Source organism: Cyprinodon tularosa, unplaced genomic scaffold, assembly GCF_016077235.1.
Source record: "Cyprinodon tularosa strain WSP-4 unplaced genomic scaffold, ASM1607723v1 ctg156, whole genome shotgun sequence".
NCBI classification, from domain to species: Eukaryota; Metazoa; Chordata; class Actinopteri; order Cyprinodontiformes; family Cyprinodontidae; genus Cyprinodon; species Cyprinodon tularosa.
Genome location: NW_024038395.1, coordinates 802669 through 829039, shown reverse-complemented (window position 1 = coordinate 829039; position 26371 = coordinate 802669). Strand labels below are relative to the sequence as shown.

General features: G+C 38.0%; 1 protein-coding gene across 2 annotated transcripts in view; it reads left to right on the top strand.

Moving 5' to 3' along the window:
- The window catches only part of LOC119780150 (zinc transporter ZIP11-like), a 241477-nt gene that overhangs the window by 214221 nt on the left and 885 nt on the right, over window positions 1-26371 (top strand). For both annotated transcript variants that reach the window (XM_038280061.1, XM_038280060.1), the window contains exons 7-8: window positions 21823-21892; window positions 25089-25187. In XM_038280061.1, coding sequence (XP_038135989.1) covers window positions 21823-21892; window positions 25089-25187 — 169 coding nt within the window. The remainder of the gene's footprint in view (window positions 1-21822; window positions 21893-25088; window positions 25188-26371) is intronic.

The window sequence follows — 26371 nt, the reverse complement described above, 5'->3', positions numbered from 1 at the left end:
TTCATACTTTTAAGAAGACTTACACCTAAGCCTAAAGTGTATCTTCATTAATCACTAGAAAAATAAAAAATAAAAAAAACTAACTAGCTCTGAAAATACAAACTGAACTGAAAATACAAACTTTTGAATAAACATACTTAGTGTAGGCAGTGATTTAGAAGTAGTTCTTTTTTAAAGCATCTTGTTTAGATTTCACTCCTCCTCTCTCAACCATGCCACAGCTTCCCCTTCTCTAGTCTAAGTTATGTTGCTCTGAGCTCTTCTTCTCTGACTGTAAACAGAGGTGTTTGGTCACTTTATCATTGCCACTCGTTTTGTAGCTAACACTAACCATGTTGAAGCTTAAAGCTGGATTATACTTCTGAAAACGCACACATCAAATGTTGCTTGCGTCTGTTCGTGAACCAGTTTTGCTGGTATGCTTCTGCAACGCCAGTCTGGAATTTTTAGGGACGCACAGCAGTTTCCAACTAAAGCTCAATGGGGAGCCTATTCAAGAACTGGTGAGAACTTCTTTGGCGGCGTGTTTATTTTCCAAAGCAAGATGGCTGAGGCATCGCACAAGTGGTTGTACTTCCGAACCTCCTCGATCAACCTTTAGTTGTGGTTATCCATTGTTGTTATTACTCCCTAGTTTTTAAAAATGGCGCGCCCCAGCACCGAATCGAGAAGGACGACCACACAGACGGCCGGAAAAGCATACCAAGGACCAATCACAGCTGCTTTTTCTCTACGCACGTCCGCTTGAGGTCTGCGTGGGTTTGCGACCATCTGACGTGAAGTCAGGATTTTTTTGGAGGTGCACAGAGACAGATTTGACGGCTGCAGAGGCTATATGTCAGAAGTATAAATTGGCCTTTAGCCTACAGCTGCAGCCACAGAGACCGTATCTGCAGCTGTAGGCTGTGTACGTCATCACTCATTTAGCCAATGTGTTTGGCTTTAATCAGCTGTACTCTGAAGGTCAGCCAGTGACAAATGCAAAGGCTGTACTGATATTGAAAAATGTGTTTTAAAGTCCTATTCCAGTTATTGAATGAAATTACGTCACAATATATACTGATATTTAATCATTTCCCAGCCCTACTCTGTGTGTGGTAGGAAGACATCAGTGTTTGATACACATAGTCAGGCCAGGAGCTGCAAATAAGGCTGAGCTACTCGTTTTAGTACTTTATGCATCAGGATGTCTTGTTAAGTCTATAGTATGCTTTGCATATACTCAAGTGCTCTGTCTATTTTGCAGCAAAAGAGGCCAAAAGCCAAACCAATCTATGTTGCACTTTTGCAGTTGGTAGGGTGTTCTCTTCTTTACAAGCTTCCATGTTCCTCCTGTAAATGTAGAGCTAATTGTTTAAAAAGCTCCAGTTTTATCTAATCAGAACAAAGGAGGGCTTGTTACCTTGTATTTTGATAAATATTAGTTTGTTTTTTTATGTTTGCTTGTAGTACTGACACCCTCCTTTATCTTCCTTTGTGGAACTTATGTTTCAGAATGCATTGGATGGACAATAATAAAGTGAAGCATATGACCTTAGTGTTCATCTTAATGGTTTAAATTGTTTCCTTGGCCATTTTTATAATCCACACTATCTGTCTAATACATTTCTTCTTGCATTTCCATCCTGGGAGGTTGTCTGGGGTCCATCATTTATAATAATATTAGTTGTGACACGGACAGATTGTATTTTACTCTTACACTTTGACATACACAGTTCTTTCCTTTAAATTATTAATGTACAACAATGCAAAACTACCAAGAAGCATGTTTGTTTTTCCTTTAAATAATCTGGACTGGCTGTGTTAAGTTTAAAGGGTAACTTTTAGCTAACATACAGATCCAGTAACTAATTATAAATACTTGGTGTTAATACTGTACTTGAGTAGTTTTTTTGTAAGTATCTGTACTTACATAGTTTTTCTGAAGATTTTTCACTTTTACTACATTTGAACACAAATATTTGTGCTTTCTACTCATTACTTTCTCAAAACTGGCTTGTTACTTTAGTTGGAGCCCGAATATTTTACAGAAAGCATTGATTGCAATATGGATGAAGACAGGGGGGGTAGAAAACATTGCAGATAATGAACCAGATGCTAAGAAGTCAGACATTAATTACAAGGTAATAATATCTTATGAAGCAGGCAGGGTAGACTTGTGTATAAATAATCAACTAGACATTTAAAAACAACAAAAAACAATACTTTCATAGGGGGTCAGGAGGACCGAAACCGGATAAAGTAGTAAACATCGCAAAAAAACAAAGAGAGACAGTAGACAGCGCAGCTCATCACTCTGCTTGAGGAAAATAACAAAGAAACTTCCACAAACTTCAGGAGGACAGAAAATGGATATAGTCAAACTGTGATTCTCTTTGAGCCTCACAAAAATAAAAACGAAGGGTGGTGAAGGTAGATACAGCTTATCACTCTACCCTCTATGAGCAAAAACAAAAGCTTTGATAAACTTCAAACATTTCTCTCTCTGAAAATCACCTTTCACTGCCTCAGCCAGCATTTAAACTGTCCTCCAGCCTTTATTACAGCATTTTCCTTTTCTTTAAATGTAGTTCCAATTTTATTTTAATATAGGTCTTTAGAAATTCTCTATCTGTGCTTGTTTAAGAGACACACTCATAAAAGGGGGGCTTAGCATTATTCGTAGCTGCTTCAGTTTGTTTTTTTGTTTTTATTTATTCATTTCTTTATTAATAATTTTTTCAGAGTTTGTCCAAATCAAATGTGGGAAATTGTTTCAATTTTTGTGACATAGAAGCAGAAGTGGAAAAAAACTCTGCACAGATCTGCTCACCCTGCCCAGTCTATCTTACAGACTGATACAGTAAGGTTAACTAGATGTTTTTTATTTCTTTGCTTTCTTACATGTTGACAGCATGTAGGTATATCTTTTATAGTTTTTAATGCAATATTTTAGTCCGCCTTGATTAGGGACACTTTAGTTTGTAAATGTTTTATTGATTATTTCCCTTTATCAAACTGAAAATACTGTTTTATACTGATGGATTGTTTTACATTTAAGTTCTACAGCTCATGAGTAGGTGTGAACTCATGCGCAATTAATTATTAATCCAAATTAAATCACAAAATTATTGAGAAAAACAATCATTGAAACCATCTGCACCATAGGAATGTTTGGTCCATTAACTTTACAAGTTTTTTTTACTTTTAACAACAAATTATTTTCAAAATCAAATGATATAATCATTTATTTTAAATAAAACAAGTGTTAAAAATCTCTATTTATGTGAAAACACGTCAGCTAAAAATCACTTTAATGAGGAGCTTGTTAAGTTATAGTTCTCCATCATCTGACACATTAAATAAATTTAGTTAAAACCCTACAACCACATAAAATCCTCCTTTTTGTGTGTCTCCAGCCTTATTCTGGCTTTAACGTTGCACTTATACAGAGCCACAGCATCAAGATGAGGCCCTTCTGCAATCTGTCACTGGGGCAATAGTAAATGGCCTTTTTTGCTTGGTTGATTAAAAAATTTAATTTAATTTGTTTCCTTTGTTTTGGCAAACTTCTCCTATAAATAAAGCGTTTTTAAAAACCATCCCAAAAAGACTGAAAACACTTATTTAAAGGCAAAAAATGGTCTTTAGTCTTGTGTATTCCATAAAAACGTGGAATACATTTTCAGACAGATGGCAGAAGGGACACACCCGTATTAAACGGATAAAAAGGAGTTTGTGGCAATGGAAATGTAAAATCCTCCACTGGAGATCACCAGTTAGTTTTTTTATTGGTTCATATTCAATAAAAGCATTTTCTGTGGGTCCAGACTGGACAGCAGAGGTCCATTTTATTCATTAACATAGATTATAATGACATTAGAGTCATTCTGCTTATGAACCCTGATTGCATATTGTTACAGTACCTGATACAAAAAAGCTTATTTATTAAAGAATAAAAAAATAAAAGGTCCTATATTGTGACAATATAAATTATGCAAGACATCCTGCTGTACAAAGAGACTTTTCATGCAAACATAATGAGGCCTGCTTGCATGAAACCCAAATGGATATCTGTGTGTGAACCTCCTGAAAAGATCTAATGTTTAAAGAGGACCATTCTGGACTCTGTCCGTCCCTTGAAGAGTCGTCCTAATTATGGTCACATTTCTATTGAGCTCAAGGTATATGTTTATATGTATGATGTTTGGCCCAAATGTATGTCCAGTATGTGGAAAAGTAATGAACCTCACAAACATCCTATCGATATTATTAGATAATAGCTTCTAATATTTCTTTTTTAATGTACTAATCAGTATGGAACAAGTTGGTTTATGGTAAATATCATGGCAGCTTAGTATTTAGAGTTTGTTGGTTAATGAATAGATTTCCAGAGGAAAAACAATGCTTTCCAACATGCACAGCTTTCTATTCATTCATCATATTCTGGTCTTGGAGAACCTGAATCCAACACATTTAAAATATGTTTTTTCACTTTAAAAACATCAGATAGATGTGGTTTAAGATAATTCAGTAGAGATCGTTAATGGTCAAATTGCCTTGAAACAGAGGTGCCTTTATCATATGCCTGATAGAAATCCTTTAGGACCAGAGTAGGAGTTAAATAACAGAGATCTGAACATTTCAATCTTATGCTTTAATAGATTATAAGAGCTTATTTCATATAGTGTTTTAAAATATCTAGTGAGATAGGACCTTGTAAAATACACACAGCTTGTGTATTGACGAAAAAAATTAGAATGCTTTGCAGTTATATGCCAGTTCAATGATCCCTTAGCTTTAAGGTCTAAATGTATAATTAATAACATCACTAAATTTCATTAGGAGGAAACCTGTTGTCATTCATTTGTTGATGGGGCTTGAATTAAAGGTGCTCTCCATGAACCAGGTATAATTAATTAACTTCTGTGCTTAATTTTTTATTTTTCCTTTTTTTTTATATATGAACAGGCTCTGTACAATCTTCTAATTTCTGAAAATAATTTCCTGGTAATGAAATCTTTCATCATTTTATTCTGCATATGAAAAGGAAGAATCTAGTGTTTAACCATGCCACCCAGGATTGGCTAAAAATACCAAAAGCTAAAACCCCTAAAGAGAGGTCTGCAGCCTGTATGTCACAAACAATTTAAGAATTATTTCATTATGATATTTTCACAGTTTTTTACTTTCAAGATCTTAGAAAAGCTGCCATTCAATGTTTCCACACTTTCCTTTATGGGCCCTTGGCTGGTCCCCTACAATTCCTTTCTGAACATCAATCAACTAAAATATTCTTTCTGTCATGATGTGGACATTAAGACCCTGTAATTCAGTGAAAGGGTGGAGTCAGAGTAAAAAAATATGCACGCTCAGGTGAAGGAGGGGGTCACTCCAGTGGCTGGAAGATGGAGGGGATTTTACCGGGAGTTGCAGTGAAGTGAGCTGCCATTTGGCTGGCGTTTGACTGGGAAGGGCCATTTTGAATGGCTGCTAGTCATAAGAAAAAAATCAATTAAAAAGTGTATTTATTCCAATAAGTTAAACTTATGTGTTTTTTTCATTCATTATACACAGACTGGTTTATTTAAAGTGATTGTTTCCTTTAGTTTGGGTGATTATAATGGAAAACTAATAAAAACCCAAATTTGATCCAATATTGAAGACACCTGGTGCCACACCCTAATCATCTAAGTAACAACAAAAAAACACCAGAAAAGGCATTTAAAGGGTCTCTAAAGCTAGTTCTGCAGGTTACACAATCAATGTTAGAAAAGTGTAAGAGCTGTAAGGATCACCGCACCCATAAGAGGATTCTGAAACTAAACCTATTCAAAAGAGATTCACAAAGCGTGAACCACAGCTGGCGTACAGACTGCAGCACAGAAATATATAAGACTTAGGTTTCCGCCGCCCTCAGTGTGTCGCAGTGAGCTTGACGCAGATACTTTTGACTATGTCCAATATTGAAGCGTGGTCTGTGCTGTGATATTCCACACCACAACGCAAGAGGGACAAACATGAACTAGCTGTGGGTCTAGATACGGCCGAGGCGGTGAGGAAGTGGGGGCAAGTTTGTGTGACAACGGAGGAACATGAGGGTGAAAAAGAGCGGGAATCCAGGTGGAAAAAGGATCCCAGCGTTCTTTTTCGCACCTCGCTCTTCTAGCTGGTCCAACTTTACGAGTCGTTTTCCGCAATGGCGGTTGTATAAACAAAACGAATTGTGTAGCGCGGATGTAGATTTGACCAATCAGAGGCCTCCTGTCTGCGGTCACCTACAATTTTGGAGAGGTGCAGCAGAGTGTCTGCAGAAGGGGCGGGGGCACGTTTGCGTTCACTGCGACACAAACAGACAACCTGGTTTCTGAGTATAAATCAACCATAAGCATTGAGTGCTGTACATGCTCATACTTCTCAGTTGGCCAAGAAATCCATTTTTTGTTTTGGTCTTAAATAATGTTATAATTTAAATACTGGATTTGGGGTTTTCATTTCTTTTAAACGTTTTCATGATAACAACTTTCTGATGGTTCCAAAAATGAGATACTCCTTAGCCCAATAAATAAGTATTTCAAGCTCAGAAAGCCATTTTGAAAAGAAACTATCTGTTACACTGCCAAATGCAGGGACTATCAGAGCAGATAGAAAACAAATTCCCAGGTTAACTGCTGTGTTAGTCTGTTCAGAGCATAAAAAATGTGTGGGCGTTATATTCTAGATTGCACCTGAAAACTACTGAATGTAGATAACAGCATTATAAATATGCTAATCAAGGCTCTTCTGGCAGGAGTTTAACCTTTTGTTGCTCTCCTTTGGATATAAATGTTTCTTAATGTAAACACAGTAAATAACAGTATTTTAACACTTTGTGTTGTGTCTTGAAAATTTCACACCACTAATGCCTGCTTGTCAAAAAGAATATGATGTTTTACCTTAAACAGTGTTTGAAATGCTGCTGCTGCATTTGTTTGTATGTAAGCTAAATATTAGGGGCTTTTTTCTACTTCCATCTATCAGGATAATCTACTCTATTAGAGCCGCTTGACTATGACCATTTCTTTTTATTAAAAAACAGTTACTCTCATAGCAGAGCAAGTAGAACCATTAAGTATGATATTAATTAATCCTAAATGTAGAATATTTTTTGGTTTTTGTGTTTTTTTTAATTATCTACCAGCTTGTTTCACACACTCACCTCTTGATTAGATGCAGAAGGAGGGATTCTTGGTTATTTCAAGGGTTTCTACAGCCCTTCAAATAAGTTTAAACCCTTTCATAATTGTAGCATCATAGCCTCTTATCAGAAGATTGTGTTTAAAAAAAAAAAAACCTACAATCAATAATGATATTGATTTACTTTAATGATTTAATATCCATTCTACACTGTAGTGAATCTAAAGGCCAGGAGCAAGATTACCACATGATGTATCCAGTGCCTGAAAGACTGGCAGACACAGACTAAAATGACTGATGAGGCCATTAGTAAAAGCTGAGCATGGGACACTCAGCGAGGAATAAAGAAATTATTCTACCAGGCAGTTTAAGATGATGTGTACAACAATTTCAAACACTTATTTTTATAATAATGCTCATTTTTTTAATATATTTTTTTTACCTGTTTTTCTGTAATGTGATGGAAAACCACAACACTATGTTAAAGCAAAAACAGCAAAATTACTGACATTTACAGAATTAATAACTGTTTATATTCCCAGAGTTTTTGCAGACTTCAGATTAAAACAAATCATAATGAAAAATTGCTGTATCTAAAAGTTTAAAAACTTATGATTTGCTTGGTCAGATAATACAGATGGGAGCAATGTTTAAGCCTAAATATATAGAGGATATTTAAAGCTACATTTTATTATGAGGCGTTACTGCAACAATCGGTCCTGGTTCTTCAGACCATGATATAGTCGGATCCTTTTACCTTCTTTGCTCAACAGGAACTTACATCAATTGAACATTTCTAAATTTAACATCTAATGATTTAAGTTAATTTCGGGAACAATAAAGTAATCTATAAATTGAATTTAATATGTTAAGTAAGAAAATCCTCCTCTGTGCCCCAAGATGATCAACCTAAATCACATACTATGGCATGATAAGAGACCAGCATTTTAATAACCTTTTATTTAACCAAAAGTCAATGGGGCCATTAGATCATATAATATTAATACGTCACAGTGTTTGTGAAGGTATGACTTAATCTAGGTAAATATAAGCTAATGTTTTAAGCAGCGGTGGGACATGATTCACATTTTTTATAATGTCAATTACAGGGTCTGTATATGTATCTAATTTTAATCAAAATCCACATTATATATATTATACTATATTAAATATATAGTATTTTTATTGTTTTTAATTCTACTGTTTAGATTATTCAACCATTGGATTATAGTTAAAAGTTCTAATATTTTAGCTCTCTTTAAAAACACCCTATTTTAAGCAATTTCTTAAAAAAAGTACTTCTATAGAAATGTTAACAGTACATAAACCTTAATTGTAGCACAATGAAGAGGTTATTTAAAGCATTATTTGATATAAAATAAGCTTTTATTTGTGATACACATAAGGAGCATTTTATATTTGTGGCGTTGACGACGTGGCAGAATGAATCTAGCAGGAAAAAAAAAGTTTGATTATCAGGAATTGATGAAACCGGAAGTTTATTCATATATCTGTGGTGTTCATGTCACTGTTGATACACACCCCACATTTTTCATAGGACGGCATCAGAATGCAGTTTGATGCTTTTTCTTGGACTTTATCGTCAAGTTTTATTTTATATTTCTTCTCCAAATATGGTTATAATGCTTTCCTTTTTTCTTTTTTTTCCTTAGCAAGTGTAAAGAATAAGCAGCAGCCTGGCTAATCTGAAAATCAAACTGTATGTACCAGAATCTGTAGAAAGCATGCATTTTCTTTTGTAAAATTGAGCATCTTCTCAGGGAAAAGAGTGCAAAACAAATACACGTATGTGAAAGGGCTATTAGACATTTTAACAAAAAGCGAGAAGTCAATGAAAAAGAACTTTAGTTTGTTATATCTTTAATTTTTCTATTAACATATTGTAATACATATTATTGGCATAAGCATTTTAATTTATTTGTGTTTAGCTAGTAAAATTAACTTCTTTTATGCCTTTAGTCTCCATGCTGTTGATGGTTTTTGTGTAATTTTTCCTTTTAAATTTACAAAATGAGTTACCTCTCTGGCTCCTTTGAAGTACTCCAGCACAAAGTGAGCATGTAATTTGACTTGATCCGCAAACACAGGCCCCTACCCTGTAATAAACCCATTTACTGTTTCAAGGTGATGAAAGCTGAGATCTAATTTTACACAAAAATCTAGAGTGAGCTTTAAAACTGATGTGGAGCAGTAATTTGGCGAAATGAAATGAAAACTGCACATTTAGAGAGTGCATTTTACCGGGTGTAATAAGTGCACTTATTAGCTTGACACCCGTCTGTCTGTGGCTAAATAGAAGTCGTCACCCTGAAGGCATAAAGCCTGCTATTGAAAAACACAAAAAGCAGCTGAATAGTAACATGATTTGATCTTCAAAGAGGATGTGGATGCTTTATTGCACTGAAGAGACAAAGCCCAACATCCACAGACAACCTTCTTATCCCCCCTTAGGCTTGTGCTCAATTAGAGTGATGGAGGAATCAAGGGCATTGACAACAATTATTGGCAGCTGGGCTGACCAAAATAAGGCAAATGCAAAGCATCTTCATTGGATGACCTCATTAGCTAAAAGATAACTTTTGGAGCGGATTGTTTAAATATTAAAGGGTTTAAAGTTGGTCCAAAGCTTTTTTGGGCCATTGCTATGAGAGGGTCCCTGAGTGTCCCGTTCTGAATTAATTCACTTAATAGATTCAATTATTTACACTTCCACCCCAAGCCATCAGTTTTTCAGTTTTTATTCATGCTGCTTCTCTTTTTCTCTTTAGTAAAGAGAAACACCACTTTCAATAATGTCCCTACAACAATCTTCCAATTTATTTTACAAGTATTAGGGCTTAGTGTGATTCAGATTATTTGTAAGTAATATATTTTTTAAGTGATTTTCAACTAATGTAGTAATTGAAAAATAGTTAACTGGAGTATACTGATTCTGAAACACATTTTAAGGTGAAAGAAGAATCAACTCAAAGCGGAAATTTAAACAAAGCTGCATGTTTCATTTACCTTTTGTATTAAATTAAATCTTTGTCATTTTGAAATTAAAAAACTAACATATGGTATAGTTATTCTTTAGCATTGTACGAGGTATCTGCTTTATTTAGATAAAAACAATACTCTTTGTTGTTGAAAATATCTTAAAATTATAAAACGTAACATGCATGTGACACTTTGTTCACTTGAATGTTAGATATTATGTCAAGGAGCAGGGTTTGAACTTTTTATGGAATTTCTGATAAAAACTTTGCTCAGAATCAAATGCTTAAGAAGTGTGGTGCAACTAGAACGGTTATAGTTAAATAACATGTCATTCAAATCAAAAATCAAATCAAAACCAAGTCATTATCTTTAGTTAAATGATTATAACCAAGAATTTGCTCAATTACCAGATGTGATTAACTGCTTACCTTTGTGTCTGGAGCCCAGAAGCGGTGAAGAGACTGTGACTATGACTGTAGCCTCCTGTACTGAGGAAATAGGCACCTCTGGGTGCACAATAGTCTTAATTTTGGTACTAATACTGTCAGGATCCGGGACTTTGCCCACCAGAGGGCGCCGTGGATCCAAGCCTGGGGAGCTGATGCTCAACGCTCAGCTGATTCTCATCAGCTCATGATTAAGGAGGCTTCCTATTTAAGCTGTGTGTGAACTCCTCTCTGTGCTGGATCGTTTGTTCTTACCTGTGCCACCATGCCTGTCTGAGCGCTGATCCTGTGATTCCTCTGGTTTCCAATAAATATTGGACTTTTATCCTCCCTCTGTGTCTGTGAGTCTGCATATGGGCTCTGTGCCGTCTGAGAGACCCCTGAGCCTGTTCTGCGCCTTCCAGAGCCTTCGGAGGTGGAGCCACAATCGGTGGATCCCTCGGTTCCTTGAGGTGGAGCCACGGTCGGTGGATCCCTCGGTTCCTTGAGGTGGATTCACATTCGGTGGATTCCTCTGTTCTTGAGGCGGAGCCGTGTTGGGCGGACCTGTTGCAGAGCTGCGGGAGCGTGACGACGTCCTTCCCGGGGCTTCATGCGGAAGCGGAGACAGAGTTTCTCCCGGTGCTTCCTGCTGAAGCGGAGTTGACGCCCTCTTCCAAGGCCCTGCAGCTTTTGAGACTCTGCTCTGCTGCCGGTTTCATGGCCGGCCACCTGAGACTTTTTCTGGCATCCCTGGTTTGCCCTTCGCCCTCCATGGGCGAGTTGTTTTTTTTGGGCGTCTGGAATCCGCCCTTGAGGGGGGGGTACTGTCAGGATCCGGGACTTTGCCCACCAGAGGGCGCCGTGGATCCAAGCCTGGGGAGCTGATGCTCAACGCTCAGCTGATTCTCATCAGCTCATGATTAAGGAGGCTTCCTATTTAAGCTGTGTGTGAACTCCTCTATGTGCTGGATTGTTTGTTCTTACCTGTGCCACCATGCCTGTCTGAGCGCTGATCCTGTGATTCCTCTGGTTTCCAATAAATATTGGACTTTTATCCTCCCTCTGTGTCTGTGAGTCTGCATATGGGCTAGTGAAACCAACGCATCATGACAAATACCTTGCCATAGCTTTCAAACTAAAGACAAAGATCCAACTTTTAACCATGCTGAAGGTAGCACCATGCTCTGGGGATGATATGCTGGGAGTAAGATGACTAAAGAGGAGTAAAAAATATGCTCAAGTGTTACAGCTTCACTCTAAAAATAGCCTAACAGCTGAAACCTGGTTACAGCTGATGGTTGGGACATTATGTTAATCCCAAAACAAGCTTGGGTAATGATTCGTCTATGGCATGCTGAAAACCTGGGACTCGTACAGATCCAGTCAGAATGATGCCAGAGGGAAAAAAAATCTAATTTAACAGTCTAATATTTCATGCAAATTCAGAACTACATTACAGTTGTTAATATATGTAAACTAATGATCATAATTGTATTATCTATAACATTTCTGTTTGAGGGAAATTACTTCACAACCGTAGATGCATATTTAAAATAACCATTATAACCTGGGGAATTAACTCAAAGCTCATTCAAGAGGTAGCAGGATCAATGCAACATCCATTTAAGTGACACCATACGTACTTTTAGGGTAGTGGCGGACTAGTGGTTAGGGCATTGCGCTTGGAATCCAGAGGTTCCCCACTTCCACAGACTGCCACTCTAGGTCCCTTAGCAAAAGACCCTCAACCCCACTCCGCTCCCCGGGATGTGCACAATGGCAGCCCACTGCTGCCCAAGGGGACGGGTTAAATGCAGAGAGTTCATTTTGTTGCTCTGTACTTGTGACAGTGTAATGACAATAAAAAGCTGAAAAAAACCCCCAAAATTTCTGGATAAATGCTGATCACTTGAAGTTAAACTCATACCAACTTGTCATCATAAATATTTTTATAAGAAGTACAAAAATAACCTCTCTGAGATGAACAGAAGAGGACAAGAGCGAGAAGTGCAGGTACTGTAGAAATGTTGGCATGATAAGAAAGGAGTGTGTCAGTGGGAGAGGGGTGGAGATGAGAGAATGGAACAGAGTGACTGCTGTGACAGTACCGGTCTGTCAGTGGCAGTACCATCAGTAGTTTAAAAGAGCATAGAACATTGGAAAGGAATTGGCAACGACTTACTGCTGCTCTCATCTAGACGTACAAGCACAGACACACACCCATGTCTGATTCTCTATCCTCGTAGTGACTTTCAATTGACTTCCATTCATTTCTAACCCATTTCTACAGCCTAGCCATCACCCTTACCCTAACCCTAACCATTACAGGTTCATACCTAACCCCAATCTTAACCTAAACTCAATTCACATACTAACACCTAAGCCTAAAAAAGTCTTTGTACCCATGAGGAACAGACATTGGTCCCAACTATAGCAGTCGGTCCCCTCAATGTGCTGAGATTTATGAAAAATGGTACCCACCATGTAATAAATACACGCACACACACACACACACACCTTCTAGTTAAAAAAGAAAGAAAGATAACTTTCTTTCAAATAACATGAAGGAATGTCCAACATTTAGACTTGTTTACTCTAACTGAATCTTCTTCCAGTTAGAACACAGTAGACGATGTTTAGAGGATACTAATTGGACTTTTATATCCTGTTAGATAAATTGTGTCATTTCATCATAAGAGTGTGCTTAGGTCTAAACCATTCTGATGTAGCTCTGCTATATTATTGTCATTGTCCTTTTGGAGAGTAAACTTGATTCCAGTCTTACTCTGTGAACTTTCCCAGTAAGTTCCAACATGTGGACTGCATGAGAAATATTTGTCATGTCAAAATCTCAGAGCTAGGAGTCTCTTTCAGAGTTTCTGTAGGACTTTCAGTTGCCTCTTAAATTAATGCGATCCTTGCCGAGCCTGTCAGAAAAAGCCCAAATCCATGTCTTGGTTGGGTAGCAGTTGTTCTATATTCATTTGACTGTTGAATAATGGACTGAATAATTCTCTTAGAGATGTTCCAGGCTTGGGTAGTTGTCAAAACCCATCTCCCATCTACTCCACAACCTTCTCCCTGGCTTCTCTGTGTTTTTTTTGGTCTACATGACGATTTGAAAGGCTGGATTTATGCTGAAATTAAAATCCACAGGCACAGACTGACTCTGATTTAATAAGGTGACTTCTGAGTGATTTTGTTTAAGTGTAACAGTTAGAGGACTACATCCACAAACATGTCACCTTTTTCAAGTTGATCTTACTAAACAATTCTAAAAGCAATATGCCCTGCATTTACTTTAGGTGTGTATTACTTGGTGCTTTCTGTATATAACATAAAAATTTGTCTGAAAAGTAAAAAAAAGGAAAGATCCCAAATATTTGTCCTATGAGTCCTTTTCACTGGGTGCAGGAACATCAGTGAGATCTCTGTAGTGCTTCTAAAAGTTTTGATTTTGATTTCACAGTTTCCTGCTATAGACAAACTCACACTTTAGCCAATGTTCTGTGCTAATCTTTCAAGCCCCTCTTAATTCTTTTAGGTCTTACTTTAGCACAAAGCCATGGTGTTGTACATCTTTCAGAATGTAAAGATGAATCGGCCTTCAGACTCTCTGGTGATGGCAGTCTCTGCACATGGATCAATTGTGTCCTTGTACTTATCTTTGTCCCCTAATTCAGGACTGGGTCACAGGGAAAGCAGTCTCAGCAGAGACTCCCAGACTTCACCCTCTCCAGAAAAACCTCCTCCATCTCTGCACGGGGAAGCCCGAGATATAAGCCATATTTACATTACCCTTTTGAAACCCTGCAGAGAACGGTGCGGACACTGTTACCGAGATAACTGTTGGGTGTAAATGGAACGCAACTGAACTGCACCGTGCCAGACACAACCAAACCGCGCTAAATCTAGTGCTAGTTCAACAGTAGGGCTTGGCATGGTTCAGTTGTGGCTCGGTTTTCTGATAACAAAGACTGCATGAGCAGACCGCATTATCTCCTATCTACAGTCAGCTGACTCATTTCTTAGGTTTTCCTGTGTGTCTGGCTTTGTGACTCACAGATCACTTCCCCTATTCACAACACAAGCTTCTTCTCAGCTTATTAACAGTAAATGGCATCAAAAGAGCATGGTGCCACCTGGGATAATACTGAGACCGAGGCTCTCATTGAAATTTGAGGCGGAGGAAGCTATCCAGGCACAGAAGTTCCTGAATGTTATGGACGGTACCATTTTTGTTTGCGTAATTTTCTTCTTGAGAGCTGTAGTATTATGGACTGCCAATAGGAGGTGAGGAACTGTGCCATCGTGGTGTCTAAATGGTTGTAAGGACCAAGCACGGCATGGTTTACTGATCCGAGCTCAGTCTGAATGAATCGGTTTCAGAGGGGTAGTGTACATGAGAAAACTCCCAACGGTGTGTCCTGGGTCGTCCCCTTGGCCTCCTTTTAGTGGGATGTGGCTGGAGCACATTGTGTGAGAGGCGTCCAGCCACCTCAGCGGACTTCTCTCAATGGGAAGGAGAAGCAGTCCTACTCAGAGCCTCTCCCAGTTGACCGAGCTCTAAGTCAATGACCAGTAACCCTGCGGATCAAGCTAGTTTCAGCAGCTTGTATCCTGTCTAATAATCTAATTTGAAATTGGTTCTTTCCCAAATTGTGCTTATGGCTAGACTGAAGAAACTCCCTTAAAATAGGTCCATACAAGCTTGAATAATTTGTAGATCTATTTTCTGTGGGTAAACAACCCTAAAATATATCTATTTTTCTGACGAATGTCAGCAAATTGTTCAGAGACAATTACATTTCTCAACAAGACTTAATTAACAAAGACTTCCTGATTCTCTCCACTTATTAATGCTTCTACAAAACAGCAAAACAAGAAAAGTGAGTGCTGTGGCCACATTTTAGAATTTTTCCATTTTTGTTTGGCCCGAGCTTTTCTTAAATAATACAAATGTTTGTTTGTTTTTTATTCTCAGTTTTCTGCTTCTTATTGCTGCTGTTTTTATTTTTAAAGGTTTGCCTGAGTCGATTTTCAAAGAAACCCCTTGAAAAACCACTTGAAGGTGCAGAAAACCTATTCAACACGTTTCTCGATTCCATCATATTCATTCGTGCCTTGGGGGTGCTTGAAATATACAGAGCACTGGTAAATCACAATACCCCAGCCACTGGCCACACTTTGTTGTGCCAGTCAACACTGTGTACATCTAAAGGGCTGATTGGTTAATCAATTGAGGCAGGAAACATTGTTTGAAGCCAGACAACTTAGTCATTTCATGTAGACAATATAATAGAGTCAAGAGATTGAGCAGCAAGCCCTTGAAAAATACTGACAGCATTTTGTCACATGGAAAATCAATATATAGTGTCTCGCTCTGAACAGCTTCTCTTCTCATTGATGCAGTCTCTCTAATTCCTAAGATTTCAGATGGAAAACTGTGGGCATCATGAAAGTAGATAAGGTTTTAAAAATATTTTTGGAGAAAACAAGTAGTCCATTGTTGTTTTTTTGTTTTTCTGCTTTCCCAAGTAGTCATTGTTTCTTAGATCCTGTCCATGTTTTTTCAATCTAACATTAAATCTTTCATACTTTGGTCAACTTAAGGCTCTAATGCCAAAAAAACATCATAATGCTGTTATGTGCGTCATGAATAATATAAGGGTTTCAGAAATCTCTAACTAGATGTTAGAGATTATTTGATAATAATAGAAACTTTTCAAGTTTTCTGATTTACTAATTTGTTTTATCTAAATTTAGTTCACTGTAGTCAGCCATTTTTGTTAGTCAGGCAGGTTTTATTATGGCAAACCTTATTTGGTGAGAATTGGCATGACTGTAGAGGCAATTAATGAAGTTATTGCAGCAGGTATACTCACAGAATAATGAATAGCAATAACAAAGCATTTGATACCAGATATTCTAGTCTGACCCGTTTAGAATTGCAGGATAAGCTGCATTGTTCATAAGTTGTTGATTTGTTATGTTTGAAACACAAAACACTTTTTAAAGAGAGTTGATTATGTAGCAGTGCTTCAATATATTAAATCTGACAAGCCACAAGGTCCAGTAGTGGGACAGAAATATAACTTTTTTTAATCTAGTTTACCCCGCATGTTTTCATGTTCCAGAAATTACAGTACTTAGTAGTTAGGTTTTATCGCTATACTAAAAAGCCTAAAAACAATTAGATCATGATGCAATGAGATTAGAACAACAACCAGGTACATGACCTGACAGTGTTTAGATATTTTTGTAGCATTAAAGCTACAGTGTGTAATAATTACAGGGATATACAGTCAGAAATGTAATATGTTATACATAACTATGTTATTTATCATCATCTACGAGCTCAGCCTCTTAACCTTAATATTTGCGTTGGAGGCAGACATCTTTGCACTACGGCAGCGCAGAGCCAACAAACTAGTGATTGCGAGATCGCCAAAATGTCACAACGATGTAGAAAAAATATAAAGGGTATATTTATTATCTTAAGTCTACATGAAATCTATACCCTACACAGACTAATGAAATACTATCTGTAAAATTATCTATGTAAACAAACCTCATCACTTGAGAAGGTAGGTGATGCGGACGTCGTGGAAGACATTTTGTCCCGTAACGCTCGCCGTACTGTTGGGGGGGAGAAGCGGTGGGGGGGAGATGTTCATGTTGCTGCAGTCTGACCGCTAGATGTCGCTAAAAGTTACACACTGTAGCTTTAATATTTCAGCACATGATTAGCAGACATAAACAGAGAGCTACAGTAGTAGCCATTCAAAATTTCCCCACTTTGCTTGATGTGCCCTTTGCTGGTCCTTGGCTGATCCCTTACAGTTCTTTTTTAAACATCAATATTTGTACTAAATTATCCTTTTTGTCATAATTTGTGGACATTAAGATCTAAAGAGAAGCACCTTCTCCTGGTCATACCCTGTAATTCAGTAAAAAGGTGGAGTCAGTGTAGAAAAATATGCATCCCAGGAGAAGGAGGGGGTCACTCCAATGGCTGGAAGTTTGGGGGATTATGCTGGGAGTCGCAGGGAAGTGGGCTGCCATTCAGCTGGCATTTGACTGGGAAGGGCCATTTTGAATGGCTGCTACTGGAGATGGCCACAATTGATGCAATAGGTCATCTCCTAAACTTCTGGCTCACATTTCCAGCTGTGTAACTGTTGAGCAATGTCAAGGCAATAGAAAGTATCAGACTCATCTCTGCAATTTCTCTTGCTTGCTGTTTACTTGCCCAAATATTTAATCAGACACCATCATCAGTGAGAATACCAATAGAACTCTTCCTTTGTTCTAAAGGGAAGTGGTGGCCTTGTGGTAAGGGCATAGGGCTTGCAATCCTCAGGTTGTGAGTTTAAAACCCACTCCCACAGACTTCCACTCTGGCTTTCTGAGCAAAACCCTTGATTGCTCCCCGGATGCAGCATAGTGGCAGCCCATTGCTCCCTATAAATGCAGAGAGTTAATTTCTCCATTGTGAGATTAATAAAGTTAATTTTAATTAATTAAAACAGAGCTTTCAACACAGAGAAAAAAAATCAAATAAGACCAAATTTATCAGTTACAGGATTGGAAAAACGTAGCCAGCAGCTTGTTAACATGATCGACGTCTCTCTCTTAACCTGACTTATTCAGCCTCAGTAAAACAACATTCTTACATACAGTAGTTTCTTTTTAGCAGTACAGTGGCACACTTTGAAGCAGTGTTGCCTTGCGGCAAGAAACTCCTGGAAAATTAATGTCCTTTGATTTTTGCCCTTTTCCTTTCTGCATGAACTTTGCATGTTTATTCTGTGCTCTCTATGTTTCTCATGCTTCCTTCCACTGGCCAAATCCTTTAAATTATCTCTAAATTGCCCTTAGGTTTGAGTAGGTGAGTATGAGGTTCCCTATCTATGTGTTACTTTTGCCATGTACTGTCAACCAGTCCAGGTTGTACCTATAGACTGCTGCAGATAGGTAGCAACCCTCTGTGACAATGGAGTTTCTATTGACTCAGCAGTATTGCAGACAAAGCTAACATAAAAAATAGATAGTTTAGGGGATCCAAAGAGCACCCAAAGCTGTTTGTTCACATAATTTATCTGCTGGAAGTCTGCCTTCAGTGAGGTGGATGAAAAGTTGATTGGAAGCAGAAAGCACTGTTGTCAGAGGTAATCACAGATGTTAGATTATGATGAAGTGTCTCAAAGGCCCTTTAACCCTGCTGCTGTCTGCCGCCTCATCCTTTCTTTTACTTCTTGTTTTTCTCTTTCCCCTTTTCTTTGTCTCTTGCTCGTTTTCAGATCAGCTAATTTTTTGTCAGAGTTATAAGTAATAGAACATACAGTACAAAAAGCTTAATCAGACAGGTCATTCTCATGAACCAGAAAAGAACTGCATGAAATTGTGAAAGAAAATAACTACATGATTATCATCAACTGCTGTATTTAGTTTACACCAAACACATCTTTATCTGTCCAAAGAACTATTGGCCCTGTTTGTATTTTCTTTGGAAAATCTTAGTAAAAGTTTAGTTAAGGTTTCCTCCTTGCAAACCCTATGCAAGTTAAACTTTATTAGTGATTGTCTAATATCTACAAAAGTAGTAATAGTTGAATCACCGTTAATTTTCACTGCTAAGCCGCTCATTCACTGTCAGAAAGCTTCATGTAACAAAATTTTGTTTTGTATACACAGCATGTATATAAAATGACAAAGTTTGTCTAAGTCAAAACATTTCTCCCTCTGCGTCTCCAACTGATATCAGATGTCAGTTTTCTTAGTTACATATATTATGCAATGCAGAACGTTTGAGCCCAAAACAAATCTTAATATGCATTACTGTTTTTATCGAAGGTACGTCCAACTACAGTCAATCTCAAAGTAGTACGCATTGATGTTCTAATTCTACTATAACTGCGGTAAGGCAAGCAACCCTCCTGGTTTTCATTAAAACAGCTCAACAGACTAATTAAATGGCATAGAGGATGCAGCTGCAGCTCTCAGCCCCACATGTGGTAGAATATTTCATGTTTTTCATTTTCTATTCATTTGGAGCAAAGGCTGAAACGACACATTAGAGGCGCCGCAGCCGAGGATACAAAATGCTGGAAAGTTTCAAATGTTGCTCGTATAAAAGTGGCATTATGAGTCTGCTTTTAAGAAAGTTTTATCACAGTTGGTACAAATTTGTCCATCAGGTACAGAATTTTGCTGGGATAAATAATTAAGATTTCATTCAGCCTTGACTGAATCTTTGCAGGGGAGTTGGGGGCTTGTGTCTAGAACCAGCTGTCTCTGAGTGGCAGGTGTGGCACAGGCATTGGTCTCCCGTTTATCACTGGGCATTAACAAAATTGTGGGTTTCATTTGTCATAGAAAAAGCTTAAAGGCACGGAGTCCACATGTTTATGTTTAGATTCTAAAAATACCTGAACAGAGCTGAAGAAGATACCACTCTGAGAGCCGGTCCTCCTCCCTTTCTCATCAGAATCATGCCCCCATGTTGCATAAAGCTCTCAGCGGTTGACCAGCCCACACCTGTCCTCAAGCCTGACAACCTGTAATCAGTGTGGAGGGGTGCCGTGACAGCGTGAAATGCAAAACAGCAAGTAGATCTGTCTTCACGGGTCACGCAAAACACATTCTCAAACACACAAATGCACTCATAGATACATCGCTCACTGTGACCTTTTCGCTTTTGGTTTGAATGAAGAGTGCTTAAAGCCTATGTGACGGGCATAACAAATGAGATAAGTAGGACGGCAGTGGAAATGGTGCACAGGGTGGGTGGAGGGTGGAGAGATGGAAAAGAAGCAGCCTTGTTACATCGATCACAGCTGTGGAGCCTCTAATAAACACACCATAGCTGCTTGAATCTTCTAAGCTGGAAAATCTGTTAAGATATGGATTTTTTTTAAAGTGAAAACCATGAGTTGAAAATAAAATTTCTACCCATCAGTTCATCTGTCTGTTGTATACACTTGTAGGATCGCTGGGCTACCACCCTGTCTTTAACTACCTGGGCAGTGGGTGAGAGTCTTGTTTGTAAAAAATATTTTGTGATCTATTGCTAATTTCGTGAAAAGAACCTTCCCTAATGTATGTTTGCCCACAACCTCCCCTCCTCTGCACCTCCTAACAATTATTACTCTATAGCATCACATTTAATTTCTTTATATTGTTTATTAAGTTATCACAGGAGCTTGCTTTAAATCACATCTAAACATTAGCTTTAAATTAGTGTTGTGCCAATGCCATTTTTTGTTCCCAATACCGATACCTGATACATGCATTTTCGACCGATACCATCTGTTTGAAATTAATGTGTGTGTATATATGAAGAACTGCATACTACTTGGATGTAAATGAATTGCCATCATGGCTTTGTCAAGCTGCTGCCTACCTTTGTGAAGCAGGAAAAAGACTAATACAAAGTGAATCCAGTAGAACTTCTTATGGCCTATCTGGAATGGGTGACAATAGTTGAATAAACTTTTGGCTCTGGAATGGTATCGGTGCCCTATTTGTCGGTACTCGCCGATACCGATACCAACATTTTAGTGCTGGATAGGGACCCTGCCCAATACTAGTATCGGTGCAACACTGCTTTAAATAATCAATTGAGGATCTGGTAAAACAAACACAAACCCTCTGAATTTGAAGTTTGCTCTTGTCCAAAATTAGCTGCTCATTATAAAACATCCGTTTCACCTTAACCCTTAGCTCTATCTGAAAAAAAAGTTTGATCAAATTTGTCATAGATATTTGTTTTAATATTCAGTTCTTTCGCTGATAATCCTTTTGGCTAGCTGTATCTCCGGTGACCTGCTGCCCCAAAGGGTCAGTTAAAGGAACTAAACACCATTCTGACATAAAAACACACCAATGGAAGTTAGGGTTTTATCAAACGTTTCTGTCACTTCATACATGCACACATGTGTGGCTTCCTGTGGTGAAAACTGCAACTGATAAAGAAGAAAAGAAGATTTCTTCCTTTGACTCTCATTCACGTGTGTGCAGTAAAGCAGAACTATGTTTTCACAAATATAATGACTGGAAACAAGAACAGAAAAAAACCTATTCTGTTCCGTCCTTTAGTATTGTTTTCCAACTCTTTCGTTTCATATGTTCTATATGTTATAATAGTTATCAGTCTTTCAATATTGACCTGTTTTTTTTCTCATGTTTCTTCTAGTGTAGGACAAGCTAACGGATATTTTTGTCTCTGTTTTTTCAGAGGGCCTGGCTGTAGGAGTTGGTTTTGGAGCAATAGGCAAGACTTCCTCTGCTACCTTTGAGAGTGCCAGGTAAGACACCCATCAGCATAGAAGTAAAAATAAAGCTATATATATATATATATATATATATATATATATATATATATATATATATATATATATATATATATATATATATATATATATATATATATATATATATATATATATATATATATATATATATATATATATATATATATATATATATATATGTATATATATATATATATATATATATGTGTGTGTGTGTGTTTATTTAAGTCTCTTTTAAAAGACGCTTTAAGAAATTCAACTCTAATCAATGACTATCTCTGGACTTTGGCATTGTTTGACTAAAACATATGTTAAAAATATCAGGCTGGTAAACAGGGCAGGACAAAGCAATGCTTATGGCATTATAATAAGATTTGATCCTTTTAGCAGTTCCAAAATTTCATATAAATCAAAGTTGAAAAGAATTTTTCATAGGTGCTTTAGTTTGAATCTCCAAAAGGCTCTGGCTTGCCTGTTCTTGCCATCTAGTGGTGACATTTTGGTACTGCAAAGTAAGTTAGAACCTTTGTACTTGTTTAATCTCATTTACCATTCATGCTCCTCAGCAAAGCTATATGATTCTACGGATAGTTTCACACTATGAATAAATAATGTGTCTAACACATCTTTAATATTCATTATAATTTACAAGCAGGGAGGTCAGTAATAAAGGACTGAAGTCAGAAGAGCTGTGATTGTTCTTTCACTGTTTGAAAAAAACTGATTTACATACACAAGTTGCTTATGGTATGCCTTATTAGTTTTGAACATCAAGAGGCTGAAAATTTTCCCCATTCTTCTGGCAAAAGAGCTCGAACCCAGTGAGGTTGGATGGAGAGAGTGAACAACAGTTTACAGTTCTTTCCACAGATTCTTCATTAGATTTAGGTGTGGACTTTGACTTGATCATTCTAATGCCTGGATATCTTTATTTGCCATTTTCGTGTTTGAAGATACAGGTTTTCTTCTAGAACAGTCCTGTATGTGGCTCCATCCATCTTCCCATCAATTTTACCCATCCTGTCCCTGCTGAAGAAAAGCAAGCCCAAACCATGATGCTTCACCACTACGTTTGAGAGGGGGAGTGGTGTGTTCAGGGGGATAAGCTGCATTGCATTTATGTCAAACATACTGTAACATTTTGCATTGTTGACAAAAAGTTTGATTTTGGTTTCATCTGACCAGAGCACCTTCTTCCACATGTTTGCCAGGTGTCTTGTGGCAAACTTTGAAGAGACTTTTTATGGATATCTTTAAGAAATGCCTTTCTTCCATAAAGGCCAGATTTGTCCAGTATACAACTTTTTCATTCTTTTGGACAGAGTCTCCCACCTCAGCTGTAGATCTCTGCAGTTCACCCAGAGTGATCACAGGCCTCTTGGCTGCATCTCTGATCAGTTTTCTCCCTCAGGTTTAGAGGGATGGTCAGGTCTTTAGATTCACAGTGGTCTGATATTCCTTCATTTTCAATATTATCGGTGAACAGTGCTCCTTGGAATGTTTAAAGGTGCAGTAGGAGATATTTTCTAATGCATTTTTTACCATGCAGCTTTAAGCTCTCCCCACAGCGGCTTAACAAGCAGTGAAACAGAGGGTCTGGAAGTGAAACCAAAATAAATGGTCCCCATAAGGCAGGCGGGGGGAAGCACGGGGCCGCCGGTGTCCAGGCTACTGTCACCGGGTCCTGTTTGGTCGCTCTGTCCCCAGCCCCGGAGCTCACGACTCGGTTCTGCTGCACTGTAGTCGACCAAAATCCCGGACAAGTTTGAAATTCCCCCTGGACATTTTTTTAGGTATGAAAAGTAAGACTTGACCTTGAAAAAGAGGACATCTGGTCACCCTATTCACATCTAAAGCAGCAAGAGCAGTTCATGTGTTTTGAAGTATAAAGTAAAAATATAGCTTGCTGGAACTGTTTTTCCAAGATCTTCTACGGCTCCTTTAAGGCTTCGGAAATCGTTTTGTATCCAAATCCAGCGTTAAAATTCTCTTTGAATAGACCTCTGACACAATCATAGGCCAAGTGCATTTCTGTGGAGACTAGATTAAACACGGGTGGATTCTATTTATTATCATCTGTCATTTAGGTCAACACTGGGTCAGAGATCCTCAAGAGTTTGCTTCACTGAAATTGTTGTATTGTATTAATTTACATCAGACCACAAAAATCAAACATGCAGTTCCCCAAGGGTTCGACTTAGGGACCTTCCTATTAAATATCTGCATGCTTTCTCTAACAGATATTGATAAAAAGCAACATAAGTTACCATAACTATGCAGATGACACACAGCTGTACAATGTCACCAGTAACTATGAACTCATTCAGCCGCTGGGTGAATACAGAGAAGAAATCAGTGCATGGATGTGACAAACATTGTATTCAGCTAAATCAAAATTAAACTGGAGTATTCATTTTTGACTATGGGAGGAGCATTTAAAAGTTAGCACAAAGCTTCATTTAATATGGCTAGAAACCACCAAGCAGGCTCAACCCTGAGTGCAGTGATAGACTCTGATCTGAACCTCTAGAAGCCCATAAAGCAGATAACAAAGTCGACCCACTATCGCCCAAAGAACATCTCCAGGATTAAACCACTATTGTCTCAGCAGGACCCTAAAAAACTAAGTTACAGATTCATCTTTACTAGAATTGATTACTACAATAATGTCTTTACACGTCTGACTAAAACAATCTATCAGCTGCAGCTGATCGAGAATGCTGCTACCTGCATCCTCACTAAAACTAAGAAAGTTGAGAACATCCCCCCAGTTCTAATGTCCTCCTACTGGCTTCCTGTATTTCATAGGATGGACTTTAAAACACGTCTGTTGATCTATAAATCACTAAATGGCTTAGCTCCAAAATACATTGCAGACTTGTAATGTCTCAACTATCCAGGTCTCTCAGGTCTGCTGTCTCAAGTCTACTCTGCATACCCAGAACCAAACTGCTTTTAGTTCTTATGCTCCAATAATCTCCATTAAAGTCCCAGAAAACTGTAACCATTTCTGCAGTTATTTAGTTCTACTGAAATTCATTTTTCTTTCTTCACATAGAGCACTTTAAAAGATGTTTTTACTGATATATGCAATAAAAACAGACTTCAATGTGGAGGTTTTTGCTGTAAACAGTGTTACCTGCTTTTGTTTGTTATCAACAGTACTGATGACTGCTTTAATGTTCTTTAGAAATCTGGCCATTGGTATCGGCATCCAGAATTTCCCAGAAGGCTTGGCTGTGAGCCTGCCCCTAAGGGGCTCCGGGGTCTCAACATGGAAGGCTTTCTGGTAAGTCGATCTAATCTGATGGTTTAAGAACTCTGTAAAACTTCAGGCTGACCAGAGATGCTCCACATTCCCACAATGACTGAGTTTTTCTCAGTATCATCAGTAAGATTATTGAAAAATTTGTGTTTCAACAGTTAAATGTCTTCTTATTAATGACAAGTTGCTTTGGTGTCTTATCGTCAGGGTTTCCTTGCCAACCACACAATACAGAGACTGACCTGATCAAGGTGTTCAATGACATCTGTATAAATTCAGCCTCTGGAAGAACCAGAGTGCTGGTATTATTGGACCTCAGACAGCGTCTGATACTGTTGATCAATTGATTTTATTAGAGTGTCTGGAAACCTGGGTTGTCCTTTCTGGTACAGCCCTAGACTGGTTTGAATCCTACCTCAAGGACAAAGACTTCTATGTGTCAGTAGGGAACTTTTAATCAGAGACCAGAAAAATCACATGCAGAGTTCCTCAATGCTCCACTCTGGGTCACCCCCCCATTCAATATCTACATGCTCCCCTTGGCTCAGATTATACCAGACAACAAGATCAATTACGAAAACTATGTAGACGACACACAGCTTTACAACACATTGTCATCAGGTAACCATGAACTCATCAGAGCGTTGGCTAGATGCACAGAACAGATCAATATGTGGATGCAGGATAATTTTTGAATAAAAGCAAAACCAAGGTAATAATGTCAGGACCAAAGGAGGAAAGATCCAGAGTTAAGTCAGCCTTTTATCACCTGAAGAACAAATTCAGGATTAAAGGACTAATGTCCAAGCAGGATCTAGAAAAACTCATTCATGCATTTATCTGTAGTAAAAGTATCTGCAAAGGTTTGCCTCAAAAGTCCATCAAACAGCAGCAGCTGATCCAAAATGCAGCTGCCAGTGTTCTCACTAGAACTAACAAAGTAGAACGCATCAGCGCGGTTCTGGAGTCCTTCCACTGGCTCCCTGTAGCTCAGACAATAGACTTTAAAATCCTTCTGTTTGTCTATAAATCACTGAATGGATCAGCACCTCAATATGTAACAGATTTATCTGTCAGTGTATCAACCTCCCAGACCACTCAGGTCTTCTAGTTCCTGCCTACTTTATTCACCCAGAAGCAGCATTTAGTTTCTATGCTCCACTGATCTGGAACAAACTCTTAGAAGACTGGAAGCCTGAGTTCTTTAA